Genomic DNA, 16,780 nt, shown 5'->3' on the forward strand with positions numbered 1-16,780 from the left:
TTTTTTTCCAACAGTTCTCAATTTGCCAACTAGTGTAGAAGAGTTTTGCCCAAACATTCCTTCCTTGATGAAGCTGATGGAAGAAATAGTGGAACTAGCAGAATCCGGTATTCGTTACACACAAATGCCACATATCATGGAAGTCATACTGCCCATGCTGTGTAGCTACATGTCACACTGGTGGGAGCATGGGCCTGAGAACAATCCTGATAAGGCTGAAATGTGTTGCACAGCCTTGACGTCAGAGCACATGAACACTCTGTTGGGTAACATATTGAAAATCATCTATAACAACCTTGGTATTGATGAAGGAGCCTGGATGAAGAGGTTGGCAGGTAAGATGTGAAAATAAATCAACTATCAAACAAATGTGTGTGTATATTCAGAATGTATATACACACACAGAGACTCTGAATGTCTCTGTATTTACCCTGTTAAAGCTGGAATAGGAGAACACTCATATTTTTAAATTTTTAAACAATACAGATCTGGATGAACCAGAAATACCAAGTATAAAGAAGAAGCAGTGTAAGCAGTATGCTTTAATCTCTCTATAAGTAATGTAGGAACTACATTAGAACATTTCTTTTTCCATAGAATATACACATGTGCCTTTTGCAGTATATTAAATTCAAGGACTGTAGTATTTTAGCCCCATTTTCATTACATAGCAAATTTTCATTTGCAGGCATTATACAGTTCCTTACTATTCTGTATGAGTGCTGGATCCTTAAAACCTGGGTTTGAAGGCATATATCTAACATATATTCATTACAAAGAAATGTTGAAATTCTCATATCATTTTAGTAATAGTTACATTGACTATCATCTGGTGAACACTTGAAATTAATTTTAAAACTCTTTAATTCTCAGTGTTACAGTCTCTGAGGAAAAGTCACTTCAGTGGTGTGGATTCAATTTTTCAATTAGACTTCCTTATGACTTTCCAGTATTTACTGTAGTAGTAATTTTATTCATGGCAGCATTCAGAATGCCTAGTGTTTTGAGAATTAGCAATGTAATGCACTCTAAGAATAGGTAGCAACTGCCTAAAATTCTGTATAATTTAATCAGTGTGTTACAAATTGTTTGGTACCAATGGGCCCAGTTGAAGTGCTAATTTACATAACTGCTATTGTGAGTAGATTTTCAAAAAGCTTGTGCTGACAAGTCTGAAATGAATCAGTTGAATCACTCCCATTTGTGTCTACATCCAAGACTTAGTGTGCAGAAGAAATACAGGCAAGACGTTTCCAAGGGTTTTCAAATAACCAGAGCATGCTTTCCAGCTCCCCTTCGCTCAAGCAAGGTTCAAAGCAGGAGCCAGCAGCTGAGAAAACTTGTGCATGCACTATTTAGCTATATGTGTATCCATCCATACCATTAAACAACTTTGGCATTGCTCAATAAAACTATGCAGTCAAATACCATGCTGACAGAATTCCAGTAAAGAGGTGTTTCAAGTTTTATGATCTTGCAGCCTTAGTCTGTGAAGTTGCAATTTCTGCCCTCAGACAAAGTGAATTGACTTCGTGAAATCCTGACCACATTTAATTCTTGGCAAAACTTCTGCTGATTTCAATGGGGGCAGGATTTGGCTCTGTAGCATAGAAGTAAGTTTCAAGAAAGCGGGAAAAGGTAAAAGATTTTAGTTATATTTTGTGGCCAGGTATATATTATAATATTCATTGCCTTAAATAGTGTTTTCCCAGCCCATCATAAGTAAAGCGAAGCCACAGCTCTTAAAGACACACTTCCTTCCACTGATGGATAAACTAAAGAAAAAGGCAGCAGTGGTTGTATCGGATGAAGAACATCTAAGAGCAGAAGGCAGAGGTGACATGTCGGAGGCTGAACTGCTCATCCTAGATGAGTTCACCACTTTGGCACGGGACCTCTATGCCTTCTACCCTTTGTTGATTAGATTTGTGGACTATAACAGGTATGTGGAGAGGAATAGGTCAATGAATCTCATAAAACCTTCCTTTTTATTGATACCACCTCTTGTCCCTTTATGTGCCTAGCACTGAATTAAAGTGGCTTTTACTCAGTCTGACAATCTTGCAGTTGCTCAAGCTAATGCTTTCTGACTTTTAGGAGGAGCTGGGGGCTTTTTGAGAAGAAAACAAAACAAAATTTCAGTCCAGATCTATTGGATTAGAATTAGGATTAATATTAAAGAATTGTAAGGGTTTGAAATAGGACATCAAAAAGCCACTGCTACCAGAAAGGATTAAAAGCATATATTATTGCTTTTGTTGATTTGTATCCTTGTGAAATGTTGAAAAGTGATTTCAAAGCATTAAGACAATGAGGATTATCCCCTTTTTCACCTTTTTACCAAATTTTAGGGCAAAATGGCTCAAAGAGCCCAATCCTGAAGCAGAAGAGTTGTTCCGCATGGTGGCTGAGGTTTTCATTTACTGGTCAAAATCTCATGTAAGTAATTCCTTGGTAAATACTTTTTTTTAATGAGGCTTCTTAATAGGTAGATCAGTTGTTTAGTGGTTATATTTTTCAAACACATTTAACAACAAATGAAACTGCAGATGGGAAGATATTAATGAGTCATATTTCTAATACTTTTGAAATTGCAGAGAAAATAAGAGAATTGGATAGGTTTTTAGTAACATAGTAAATTGATTAAAGATATTTTTCTTACAGATTCTAGTTTGTAATTCGGGATTTTTTTTAATGTGTTAAACTCATTGCATTTTGTATCCTTACCATTTTTCTCTTTTCAATTATTTTTACCCCATAGCCTTTTTGTAATCACACCTAGTAAGTACAGATACTTCTTAAGTAAAACCTGATTCAATGAATACTGGAGCACAAAGAATTAAAAACCCAAAATAATCAAATTGCTTTAAAGCATTAGATCTTTGTATGGACTCTTGTCTGTATGAAATTTCTTTATTTGCTATAGCTTCAGTTGATTCAAGTCTTGGGAACATGATACCTTATAACTACAGTATTTGTGCCTGAATTTGAATGTAAGATTTATTATAAACAACACTGTGCACAAAAAGTGATTATACTGCAGGTAGATACCAGATAATGAAATCACCTGTGTATTCATAATTTCAATATTTTATTTAAGTATTTTCTTGTGTACCTGAATATAGTGGAAGTTTATAATGGGGAAAAATGAATTATTAATTTATTAGTAAGGGAAAACATGCACGATATTTTTATATTGAATTGGAGGAGGGGTGAGATTTTTATCATGTCTTTTTCATAGCTAGAGAAATGTTTCCTTCTCTCTAACATGGAGAAAATCCCCAAACATAGACTACCTGAGTTACGCAATATAAATGAAGCTGAAATTCAAGGACATTGTTGATCGTCTGTTAATTTTTACTGCCCTTGTCTTAACTTGTGGATTTTACAGATTTCCACTTAATTTGTACTTTTATTTAACGTATGTTTAGATAGAGGACTCATATAAATGCTTCTAACTGAGATTTGTATATTTTCAGAATTTCAAAAGGGAAGAGCAGAACTTTGTGGTACAAAATGAAATCAACAACATGTCTTTCCTTATCAGTGACACCAAATCTAAGATGTCTAAGGTAGCGTAATCATATTTTTCTCTTTGTGGAGGGTAGGAGTCAGCAAGATTCCAGAGAAGCAGCTTTTATTTTTTAATTTTTTTTTGTTTGATTTTTTTTTTGAGGGGAGGGATTTGCTTTAGGTTTTGTGGGTTTTTTTTTTCTGGTGAAAAAATCTATTGAAAACACTGTGTTGAGACACAAAACACAGTCATTTGAGTAACACATTGCAAAATATTGGCAATGTTAAAATGCCAGTTCCCCTGGATGAGGTCACACCTGTATAGGTAATAAGGAAATTGTTAAACCAGAGACAAGTACGAAGTTGCTAGTACAATTCTTTTATTTGATATTGGATTTGGTGTCTTTTTAATCTTTACTTTATTCTGCAGGCGGCAGTTTCTGACCAGGAAAGGAAGAAGATGAAGCGAAAAGGGGACCGCTACTCTATGCAGACCTCTCTCATTGTGGCAGCACTGAAGAGATTGCTTCCAATAGGCCTAAACATTTGTGCTCCTGGAGACCAAGAGCTAATTGCACTGGCCAAAAATCGTTTTAGCATGGTAGGTGCTCTTTTTGCACTTCTAAAAGTTAAATACATTTAGTAATCTAATTTTTTTAATGTTTCATCCTGTGTTCATTCTTACAGCATGATGCAGAGAATCAAGATTATAACTCTGTTTAATAAGGGCACAGTGGGTGATTATGGTTTATATCTACATATTTTCCTCATGGTTTAAAACATTTCAATTTGAACATACTTATGATCAGTATGGATGTATTTCAGAATGATCAGGATATGAACAGAGATAGCATTCAGTCGTTGAACTAGTTATTTCTTAATTTTTAATGCAAAATAGTGGTTTTTATATTTTTATGAAGCTTGAATTTGGTTGGAGTTGATCTCTAAAGTCTTTTCTAATCTAGTTGATTTTGTGACTCTCATGAAATTAAGAACTAGCTGTTTCCTAACTTCTGTGCCCAGTATAACTAATTCCTTTTAATCACTCCCATGTGAATGAAAGAATTTATGTAGGGATAGACTGTTTCAGAAGTGATTCTTTAGGGTATGTACTCACAGTGCAATACTTTGATTTTAATTTGGAATATACTCCTTTTCTCAAGCTATAATACTTTATACACTCCAGGGGGTTATAGGACCATTGGACTGCTGAACTGAATCCTATAAAGGATGCTATGAAAGAGCTCTGCAAAAAAAGAGAACTCAAATCATAAAAGGCTGTGTTCATGTTATTGACTTGATTTGGTCAAACTTTCTGTGTCTGTATGTCAGCAATATGAATTCAGGCTCGCATGTAGTGTGTTGCTGTGAACAGATATGCATGATGCCATACAGTACTTGATCCTGCAAGCTTGGTTAAGAAAAGATTTGTCTCTGATATATTTCTCAATCTTTCACATTGTCAGTTTCATTCATCATCTTATGAAGCCCAAGGTTGATATTTATGTGAATCATAACGTTTCCTAATTACCTTCCATTCTTAATTTATATGATTTGTAATCTATTGGCAGAAAGACACTGAAGATGAAGTACGAGATGTCATCCGTAGTAATCTTCACCTTCAGGGCAAGGTAATCTATGTGCAGTTTGTAAATTTGATTTTTCTTCCTTTGAATTCATTTGTCGGCGCTGTATAATGGCAACCTGCCTTGGTTCATTAAGAGAACTTGTAGTCCCTTTTTCTCTTCTGTCAAGTAACTTGTTAATATTAACTGTTAAATGTTAGGTTTTTAATGTGTGTTTACGTGCACTATATACAATGATATATGGCCCTTCAAATCTCTCTCTATTCACACCATTAATACAAAACTGGAGATGGAGGGAAGTTCTATTACTGTTAAAACTGCAGCTACTCCTATTTGAGATAAAGTCTGCAAAATGCTCAAAGTTACTTAGTATCAACTTTAAGTGTAAATGAAAAGAAAGCTGCCATTTTGACATACTCTGTAAAGTGAAAAATCTCAAGTTTTCTCAGTTTGGTTCCTGCTTTTCAGCCCTGGGAAAAAAAGGTATTTTGGGAAAAAGTATAGATTTCTGTTACTGAATTCCAATTAGTTCCAGGTGAATAGCTTTAGGGGGAAAGTCTTGAAATGGCCAGCATAATGGAGCTGTTTTATTAATGCTTCAAATAAAGAAAAAGAAGGCAGAATATGGGAGTGTAATAAAATTATGCATCTGTCTCCGCTCCTGAAGAAAGATGGAATCGTACTCATGCATCTTGCTTTACTTAGGATTCTCCTCTACTTCCTCTCTCTTCCCCATCTTTTGTTCACCTCAAGAGAAAACTAAACTACTGTTTTCTGTGCTTATTGAAAGGTCACAAAAGAGTAAACATGAGTTGAAAATCTGGTGCTTTTTTTCTGAACTGTTATTTAAGAATCATTCAGAAGTCTAGATTCCACTGCAATCACTGCATAGCAGTAATTTTTTTTTTTTTTTTTTTGATGAGCTGGTCTTGGGATGGTTCTTCCTGAATAATATGTGAAGATTAATTTTCTTCCATCATATTTTCCATATGTCTCTGCAGTGTTAACAACAAAAGTGTTTAATCCAGTAGCTTTAAATGATAGGGTTTGCACATAGAAAAGTTTACTCAAAAGCAAAAGATTTGGTTAAATCCTAAAACCTTGAAATACTTATCCTTATATAGCAAATACTGTTATATACTGAGAAGCAGAAAACAAGCAGGCAAAGTACTAGGAAGAAAGCAGTGTTTCTGAAGATCTTAATGAGTGACAGTACTTAAACAATGAGAATGCCATGAACATAAAACCTTTGAACGTGAGGTGATTTTGTGTATAAACTTCAATACTGTTTTCTTAGTGACAGTGATAGATATTTCTGTTCTGTCATTTTCAGTATGTGCACATTTTAATTTTATGAGCCATGCAGTTACAAGTCTTGCCTGGGATTTCATGTTGCTATTTAGCACTTACCCTCCTGTTTTAACTGCTTCAGTTTCTGTTATGTTTCTTCAGTGATATGTTCTGCTGTTAAGAAATTTCTGTCTGTTACTACTTTGTTGCTGGAAGTCATGATACATTCTAGTACCTTGGTCTGTGCTTTCTCTTCAGAGGCTTCCTGTGCTTCAATTTAAAGGTTGCACTTGTTTAGCAACTTACATCTTCTCTGTTTATACTACATGAGAATAAAATTTCTTTTAAATTTCTTAGATTGGTGCAATTTCACAGTGCCTTGATAATTAAGACAAAAGTAATTTTAGCTAATCCAAAATCCACACTGTTGGATTTTCCAATTGTAAACTTATAAGTGTGTAGCTAGTTACTTAAAGCATTATGTCTAACGTTAAGTTCAGTAATTATGTACAAATTACAATACAATTTATTCCATAATTCTCTGATGTCATTAGGATTCAGTCGCTATACAGTCAAGATGATATTTCTTGTAACAAAAAATGATGCCATCATGCATACACTAGGCTTTTGTTGTCTAATTGAATCAGATATAATAGAATGAGGGCCAAATGGTCTTATAAATTGAAATTATTTTTTTTTACTATGAATTAATATGTAACTTAGTCATAGTGGTATTTGTGTAAAGTGGCTTTCAAAATATAGGAAAAATACTGCTTTTTGAAAGGCTAGTTTGCTTCTAACCATAGCAATATTCTTTCTTTAAATGGTGTTTTCTGTTAATGACTTCTTCTCACAGACACCTAACATTCTGTTACTTACATTAGAGCTAAAATGAAATTTATCTAGATTCCTTTTTGGAGTACTACACTGTTAAAGAATCATCCTTCTGAATCTTTAGCTATTAATGTTATGGCGTCTATTTCATGCATTTGTCTACCTTTGTCTACATTTGTCTTCACCCTGTTTCTGTCTTTCCTTTCCTTGCATGCCTGCATGCTGTTACTCAGTACCAAGCCTTTTATTTCAAGAAATTGATGATGAAACTTGCATTCATTTTGACATGGATGAAGCTCAAGTCACCAAAATCTTCTTCCAGCCATTCTAATTCACACCTTGAAATGCCAACTACTCATGCCCTTAGAAAACTACCTATACAAAAAAGCTGTACCTTGATAGAATGTGAGGAGTCCTCAGATCAAAAGACATCTCCACCTGTGATTAAAAAGTCTTTTGTGGACTATCCATTCATGATGATCCAGTCAAATGCTCAAACAAAGACTGTGGATGTGCCAGTTGTTAAGAAATGGAAAAGCCGAAAGGTGGAAGAAATGCCTGCAAAATGTGGCTTTCTAGGTTGTAATAAACTATTAATGAACAGCTGTGTAAGTTTTTAATCATTCCTGGAACTTGAGTAAGCCTTGTATCGTAATATGTTTTGAGGAGGTGAATTAGCAGTATTGTCTCAGGCACAAATTGAAATCTGGATTCACAAAGAAGTTTCAGACAAGTAAGTGTTGAGTTCAAGCCCTAGAGAAATCTGTATGGTTTGGCTCCTGAGTTCTCTAGCCATCTGGGCCAGTGTGTCTGCAACAGCAGCTGCAGAATCAGGAATGATCACTGGCCACAGTTCTCAGTAAAATGGGTCATCAGTGTCATTGGCATGGTAAATGCTTGCAAAGTGTGTTGCAGTAGTCTTGATTAGCAGAAGGACTGGGGAGACACAACAAACCTAAAAGAAAACACCAGTTGTAAAACAGAGAATTACAAGTTAATGAAGTAGAAAAAATGAAATGTAAAGAGAAAAACTTGATAAAAACCGTTTTTCTTCTTACCATTCTTTATAATTTGTAGGCTGATAAGCAAATGCATCTGAATTTCAGTTTTCCAAATTAACTTCTAATTTTTTAGCTATTAATCAGTAAAATGAGGATTTTCTAACGATTAAAGAAAAATTTTAAAATAGATGTGAATAATAGCAATACTACTAATTTCCATGACTGAAAACTAAGTAATCCCAACTAATACAGCAACTCTTAGTGTTGTTTCATTTAATAATGGGAAAGGCAGTGTACTACATTATGTCTATGTACCTCATACTCATTACTTTTCCTCAAATACTATATTCATTGCTGGTGCCAGTGTTATTTGTTGACCAATGATTTTTTGCTATTTGTATGGTTATTAGTGTTTTAGTTCTGTGGGACACGTCACCCATAGAAACTGTGGATACGTCATCTCTGGAGGTATTCAAGGCTGAGTTGGACATGACTTTGAGAAATCTGCTCTTGTGGAAGGTGTCCTTGTGTATGACAGAGGGGTTGGAAGTTAAAGTTGGCCTTAAAGTTGCCTTCCAACCCAAAACACTTTATGTTTTCTGGAAGCTCTTACAAAGCATTGCGCAAATTAGTCTTGTTCTCACAGTGTAATGGATGCTGGATGGGTTATGTAAGTGTGTAGGTTAGCCATATAAAGTGTTTCAGTTCACCTTTGAAACTGTTTCTCTACTAGTTAAACTGTTTGGAACATCTTGCCTTGGTGACATGTGAAATGTTTCTCCTGCAGCTTGAGGATCCCGCCATTAGATGGCAGATGGCACTTTACAAAGATTTGCCAAACAGGACTGAAGATTCCTCAGATCCAGAGAAGACTGTGGAAAGGGTCCTTGATATAGCTAATGTGCTGTTTCACCTAGAACAGGTTAGACATTTTACCAATTTCATTGCTTCTTAATCTAAATAAAAGTATTCACCCTTTCATTTGTACTTTCACCAACTGTGTTTAATGTTATAATCTTTTTTCTTTCTTTTGATAGCTAATGTTTACGTGCTTAATCCTGTATTTTGTAGTCCAGTATTATGGTCATATCTATCTTGCAGTGTATTTGCAGCAGCTCCAACAATTTTTTTGGCCAATAGGGAAAACTCATATATTCCTTGCTGCATTCAAGAAACAGCAGAAGCAGGTTGGAGGAATTATTTTTTTCTGAAAAACTCTGTCAGAAACTTTAAGTTGCTTCATAATTTGGCAAAAAACTCTGTTGTATTATTCAATGTTTTTTGCATTAATATATGAGCTTCCCATGTGGCTTGAACTACAGTAACTTTTCCTTGAGTAGTTATGTCTTTTATTTTGTGTCCTTTCCATATTTTTTAAATATGAAGTTAAAAAATCTTCTATATGGATACAACTTACAGGTCAAAGACTAGTTGATAAGTTATTTTTGTGACTTTTCTTTGAATTATTACCTATTATGCACTTTAGATTTATTATGTTTTTTCCTTTCCTTCCATTTAGTGAAAAATCAGGACATTAACTTGGAAGGTGTTCCTAATGGCAGACATGAATATAGCTGGTTGCAGACTATACGTTACGAACTATCTTCATATAAATATTACTAATTTTTTTTTTCTTTTCAAGGAACATTTGAAAATCCAAGGTTCTCTTGTATTCTCATTAGATTAGTTGGTTTCACTCAGAAAGTTTTGAGATCCAATGTCAAGAAGTTTCCTCACTGTCAGGAACTCACTGGTTCAGTGAATAGGAACCTGAGAGATGTGTGAATGTGCTCTTATACACACTCTGCAGAAGGTGTGTTGATCTGAATCTCTGTATCCTGTCTGTTGCATCACACAACTCTTCTTCATATAGCTTGCCAGCCTTGATATGGATTTGCTGCAAGTTCAACAGCCTTACACAGTTTGGTAGAAGAGAATAAGGAGGAGTCACTAATTTTTACCTGTTGCTGAATATGTGGGGAGCAAGCAAAAAGGGGTAGAAGTATGGAAGTAAATCCTTGTCAATCATTATTTGCCTCGGAGAGAGAGCGAGAGAGGAGAATGGGTGCTGATTTGAAAGGATATATGTTTCCTCTGAGGAAAGAAGACTAGAGAAAAGCTAGAAATATGGGGGGAGGGAGGGAAAAGTTTTCTCTTCTACCTTGGTTTTATCAAAGTTGACTGAGATGATCCTGCAATAGTATGGAACAGGATGGATTCTCATCCAGATCAACATTTAAGGTCAATACTTCTGATCAGACTTAAACAATGACTTGTTGACAAGTTTTCTGCCTTTTTTTTTTTATGGCTGCCTTGTACCTGTTTCTCAGGAGCTTTTGTTACTGAAATGGGAAATCTGCTGTCTTTAAAACTTAATGAATATATGAGCACTATATCTGTATTTATGATAGTCTTGAGTAATCCTTTGCTGTCTGTATACAAATACTCTGTTCTCCATATATACTTTAAATGTTTTCTGTATTGCACCAGCAATGACCAGTCCATTCTTTGTGTTTTCTTTCCATGCAGACCTAACTTCTTTGTTTTTACTGTTTTCAGAAATCTGCTTGCGTAGGCCGAGGCTATTTCTTTTGGGAAAGTATTGAGGGTTTTATAATTGTTTGTGAAGATATTACTAATTGCCTAACTTTCATATTTAGATTTGTCTGACTTTTAAATTAGTAGTGCTGGCACTTGTTTTTGTGACTGTAAACATGTTTGCTGTGAATGTTTTTTTGTCCTTCCTCTTAAAAAATATTTTTCTTTTCTATTTTAACTTTTAGAAAGAACCTATTTAAGATCGCTCCTACTTAATCTTACAAGTTTGATTCTATATTTCACTGAATGGCAGTGTTGTTGTCTGTTTAATTAAATGTTCATTGTTTAACTATTAATATTTTTTTGTATTTCACTAAACTGAATAACCAAATTTGGATTGAATTTTGAGTCTACATAAATATCAGAATTGTCATTGCATTTTTTTCATATCATACTTGATTTTATTGCAAGGGAGAATTAGCAAGACTTTCAGGGTAGAAGTGCTACCACTGGCTTCTTTGATGCTGTTGGAACACAGAGGAGTGTAGTTGTTTGTAAAAGAAACAAGCCACCCATAAAAAACCAAACAACCCACCCCAAAGTTCAACTCCCTTTAACTCTACAACAGCTGCATGGGTTAAATCAAATTATATAATTTTTATGAAAGATGTGTGAAATAAATCACAGAGACTAAATAGGCTCTGGGAAAGGACTGATCTGTAGCACAGTCTGCAGTCATGGTTCCCAGTTATCCAGTCAGGCTATTTACAGATGTATGCAGGTGCTCTTCAGCACCACAGCAGTGATTTTCTTGGGATGGAAAAAAGAATAAAAGATAGAAGAAGAAACCCTAAAATCATAAAAGATAAAGAGGGAGCACACCCTATTTCATCTCATGCTACTGTAGAGCCAAGATGCAGAAAGAGAATATATTTTAAGACAGTTTTAGTTTTCTGAAATGTAGCTAAAGTGTTTTGAGGTATTGATGTACATTTGATGTACATTCTGTGTGTGCTACTTCACAGTAAAGATTTAGTCTTAAGTCTTAGTACTTGACACTCTTTCCTGAAGTTACTTCCTTTCCATCGTAACTGATTATGGTAAATATTACAAATAAAAGATATTTTTGTATCCATGAAAATTTCTTTAAAAATATTGTCTGAGGCAATGTGAGTACAATTTACCTGTACATGTGTAAAGAGTTACACATAAAAGATGGAATGAAAGAAGGCTCTTTGCATTGAAAGTTAAGGCTTCCTGAGAGATGGCCTTATTGATGATAGTGTGCCATATAAAAGCAAAAGTACAATGAAGTGAAAAAGAATATCTATATTGTACCAAGAAAAGGAGATTTTTGCTTTAAGTTTATTTTCTAAATTCTGATTCTATGATTTCTCTGAATGCTTGAACTCTGTCTAGAACCTTTTTCTGATCTATTCTTCTTCTGTTCCTTTTCTACTTGATTTATCTGTTAACTAACATTTTTACTAATATTACTGTTTTCTGACGCTAGGGACATTGCCACATTATTTTTCCATGTGTATCTCGTGTAACAGGTTGAGCATCCTCAGCGGTCCAAAAAAGCAGTGTGGCATAAGCTGCTGTCCAAACAGAGGAAAAGAGCAGTAGTGGCCTGCTTTAGAATGGCACCGTTGTATAATCTGCCAAGGTAAGGGCTCTATTGTTCTTTCACAAATCCACTACAGTTTATACAGAGTTATTTGGCAAGCTCAAAAGGAAAAAAAAAAGAAAGCCAGTAATTGATAAACTTGGTATTATAGCTTGTATATTGCTTTATTTATTAGATTTAATTACTTTTCTCCATCTTCTGAAAAGAATAACAAAAAATATAATTTTCAGTTTCTAATTTCAAGTCTAATCCTCAACTTTAAAAAATGCAATTATTTGAGCACAATCCAAAGTTATCCATTTCTGTTATCTTAATATTTGTATTAAAAACCATAAAAATATTTTATATATAAAGAACATAAAACTCACCAATGTGATAATTTATTTTTTTATTTGTTGCATTTAAATTTCTTTACAGTTTTATTATCTATTCCTAAATAATTATTACTATGTTTGAGCATCAGTTTTACAAGTTTGTGTGACACAGTCTTAAATAAAACATTTTAATCTAAATTTTCTTTTTAAATGGGCGCTTTGATAGGTTTTAACATAGAAATTTTTCTTCCCTTTTAAATTATTATTGTAATGACTGGACAGTTGTTCAAGCTAAATGAAATTCATATTGGTCAAATCTTCTTTTTACAAGTTTACAGTTTTTGTTTTAAATGTTCCTTTTTTAGACACCGAGCCGTCAATCTCTTTCTTCAAGGCTATGACAAATCTTGGATTGAAACAGAAGAACACTACTTTGAAGACAAACTGATAGAAGACTTAGCAGTACGTCTGGGTGAAAGGGTCATAGGAATTTATCATGGATTAACATTCTCCTTGTATAGTAATAATTATAAATCTCTGAAGTAGCTAAGATATCACTTAAGCTATCTCTACCCAAAGGGATGAGCTATAACCAAGTCACTTCGGCAGCTTTTTGAAAATTACACATGATGGAGATTCCAAAATCCCCTCAAGCTCTTTGCTTCAGGGCTTCAATAACCTTTTATAAAGCTTTTTCTCCTAAATTACATATCAATTGCTGTCATTCCCCTATCTCTTATCTTCTGCCCTGTGGAGAACTGGAACAACCTATTCCCTCCTGTTTTGCAGCTAACCTTTGTGTATTTGAGGACTACATAATGCACATTAAAGCCATTTAAGCCAAAAGGTTAGAATGTGAAACTAGAGGAATCCAGTCTTAGATCAGTCAGTTCCTTCAAACCTGTCAGAGTCTACTTCTTCACAGAAGAATCCTCTTGGCAGGGACATGAAGATTTTTCCCAGTAGTGAAGTGTTAGAGCCATGTCTTTAGCCTTGCAAATACCTACAATGATTTCCATTTAAGTCTGGGGTCCTCATCCCTTACAATTGCCTCTCTGAAAGGTAGCATTTTCACAGCTTGGGCAAGAAACTAGGAACTGATTCAGTCCCTGGGAGGTCCAACAGAACACAATCTGAAATAAGTCTTTTTATTGTAAGGGGAGCCTGCTCTCTGTAATAGAGAGAGGAAGAAAACCATAAAATTTCTATTAGCAAAAAAAATATTAATCTGCTTTTACTGCTTAAAGCTTATGCTTAAAACCAGTCACCCAAGTTGTAAACAATTTTGAAAATTAGGATCAAAATAGTGAAAGGGAAATCAGCAGCAATGAGCTCAACACAGGCAGACTTTGGAAGTTTAGTTTTGCTAGCACACATGCAGAATTAATTTATAGTGGCATTCTTATTTTACGAGCAATATTATTCTTACTCTGAAAATACAAGAGACTTCTACAAATGTTTACTTTGGATACAGCCTTTTAAACTGATATCCTTATGTATCCCAACACAATGCAAGTGCTTTAAATAGTGCAGGTTCAGTCTCAAAAATAATTATATTTTAGTAGTTTAGAGCATGAGTGGGCATGTGTACATGTGTGCATGTATGTGCAGGTGTGTGCATGTAAGGAAATAGCCCAGCATGGTAATTTGGCTTCACTGAGATAAAGGATTCTCTCCTTACCTCCATGATGAACCCATATATCTGCTAAGTTTATTAATAACTCCTTGCCAACCAGTAGCTTCAGTGAAAAACTCAGAGGACAGAAACAGACTGACCTGGCTTTTATATCATCCTTTATTTACAAAAATGAAAAAAAACCTACAGTAATTCCCTTTTAATTCCTCAAACATATGGATTTGTGTGTTTCCATTGCTCTCTTTGGGAGATGTGTATTGCACCTTTCATTAAAAAGAGCGCACTAAACTCCATTTGACTTTTAAATAAATTTGCATCACATTCTTGCTGCCTTAGAGCACTCACTCCCAGAAGGGTGAGAGTTTGAGTTTCAGCTTTGTGGATCTGACACTGAATGTTTTGTGGACATCATGAAAGATGTGTTTGTGTTGCTGGTGAAGTTTCCTCTTAGGGAAACTATACCCTGGTTTAGCAAGGAGTTAAAAGTTTATTGAACTGGCAAGATGCAATCACAGCCTAGGCTAGGGTAGCAGAACTCATCTGGAATGGGAGAAAGGGGGAGCCTTGGGCTCTCTGATGTATTTTTGAAGGGTTGTCTGAAGTTTCTGGACTGTTCACATATTAAATAGGAAAATTAATTGGTCCAGGACCCAGAAACCATAGGCAAGATCCCTGTCCTTTAACTCTCTCTAGTTAGTACACTTCAATCCTTTATGCCTCACTTTTATATAGTGAGTTCTTTCTCAATACTGAGAACCTTGACCATTCTTTCCTGCTAAGTAAAAATTATTGAAAGGAACAAACACAGTCAAATCTATTTTATTGCTGACTTTGCCAGATCCCGGTGATTTATGGATGGGTGGTAAAAGATTTTTCTCGGATTTGGGAATTAAGCATTTCCCTCACATAAAAGCAGAGAACTGAACTTACACTTGCAGTTTTTCTCCCTGAATCTTCTCTCCTTAAGTCTGTTATACAGAAGTGAATCTTCTTTCACTTGTGAAGTTAAAGGATAAAAGAATTCACTTGTGCTCATTTTGAGGAGTTTAATTGTGCTGATTCTTAATTCTGATTCAACATATCAAGCCTCTGAGGCAACTAGATTTTTATGTTTGATATTAGCATCGTAAGGTATTCAGCACTTTTTATTAATTGTAAAAATGCTTCTGCTTAAATAAATAGGTTATATGAACACAAGCTTATTTGACATAATTGTTGGTGGATTTTATTGGACATAATAAATTGTAAGAACAATCTGTTTAATAGAAATTTGGATTATATAAAATAAAATTAAATTATATAAAATAATATTTTTTAAGTCTTCAAGATTTAGAAATGGGAGCTAAAACTTACCCAACGTATTTGTTTTGCCCTCTTATGTTACATTCAGGTAAAGCTTTTTGTTTTACACTTAAATAATTATAGGGCAAATGTCTCAAGACAATGAATATTAAGCATACTTATTTGCCAGAAATGTCAGAAAATCGCTGATTCTAGTGTTCATGCTGTGCTTAATAATGAGTTCTCCTTAACTCAGTCATTGGTGAATTTGATCCTCCATTTAATTTCAATAAATCTCTGTAAACTAGTTACACAATAACACAACTTCTGCCCTTTTGTTTCATCAGTTTTTATAGCATTAAGGAGATATCCTGGTTCATAACATTATGAAGTACAGAATACTGCCAGTTAATTAAAGAGAAGGTCAGCGTTCTAAATGGGACTGAAATAAAAAGCAGGGGAAGACATCCATAATTGTTCTGGTCTTGTTATTGATACTGTAAATATTATCACATACTGAAAATGTGACATGAACCTTGTATGGCCATCATAGAATGGCACATGGAACAACCATTGTGCATAGACATCAGCTGAAGGGAATTCTTAGCTGCAGCCAGTCATGTTTGGTACAGCTGCATGAGAAAGATGGACTTCACAGGCCCATAGAAATAGTAGTATTCATAGAAAGCTATAGGCATTCCCACAGGAATCTCTCTGGCATGAAAAATTTGTGTTCTTAATAGACAACAATCCATTTTCTTCATATCTCTGAAGTGGCCAACCTATCCTTATTGCTTAAAAGATAACATGTGGCAATATAATAATGTATTACTCATTCTGTCCTATCAATGCATGGAATTCTTTTTATCTGCATTTTTGTGTATAGTGCTAGATGAAAACAAGGGCAAAGAGTGGGCATAATTTATTCAACCAATTTTCTTTCAGCTTCTATATTCTTCATAGAAAAAAGTGTCTGGATGAAGCAATTTTGTTAATAACTTGATAGGCAAAACTTTCTTTCTGAAAATGCCTTTTGGCAAACAATAACAAGTCAGAGATTTGTATAGATGCTTTTCAGAACACCACTTTCGTTGTTGTCATTGTAGTATTTAGGACCACATTTTCTTTCAAAGAAAGCCAACTAGAGCTGTCTAAAA

General features: G+C 34.6%; 1 protein-coding gene across 4 annotated transcripts in view; it reads left to right on the top strand.

The window, feature by feature from the left end:
* The window catches only part of RYR2 (ryanodine receptor 2), a 381,701-nt gene that overhangs the window by 306,634 nt on the left and 58,287 nt on the right, over positions 1-16,780 (top strand). For all 4 annotated transcript variants that reach the window (XM_054280079.1, XM_054280080.1, XM_054280081.1 and 1 more), the window contains 9 exons: positions 15-335; positions 1,702-1,942; positions 2,352-2,439; positions 3,480-3,572; positions 3,944-4,114; positions 5,085-5,144; positions 9,012-9,146; positions 12,319-12,431; positions 13,072-13,168. In XM_054280079.1, the coding sequence (XP_054136054.1) occupies positions 15-335; positions 1,702-1,942; positions 2,352-2,439; positions 3,480-3,572; positions 3,944-4,114; positions 5,085-5,144; positions 9,012-9,146; positions 12,319-12,431; positions 13,072-13,168 (1,319 nt within the window). The remainder of the gene's footprint in view (positions 1-14; positions 336-1,701; positions 1,943-2,351; positions 2,440-3,479; positions 3,573-3,943; positions 4,115-5,084; positions 5,145-9,011; positions 9,147-12,318; positions 12,432-13,071; positions 13,169-16,780) is intronic.

This window comes from Melozone crissalis, unplaced genomic scaffold (genome assembly GCF_028551555.1).
Source record: "Melozone crissalis strain CALT ecotype California unplaced genomic scaffold, PUWL_Pcris_2 ptg000027l_1, whole genome shotgun sequence".
Classification (NCBI taxonomy): domain Eukaryota; kingdom Metazoa; phylum Chordata; class Aves; order Passeriformes; family Passerellidae; genus Melozone; species Melozone crissalis.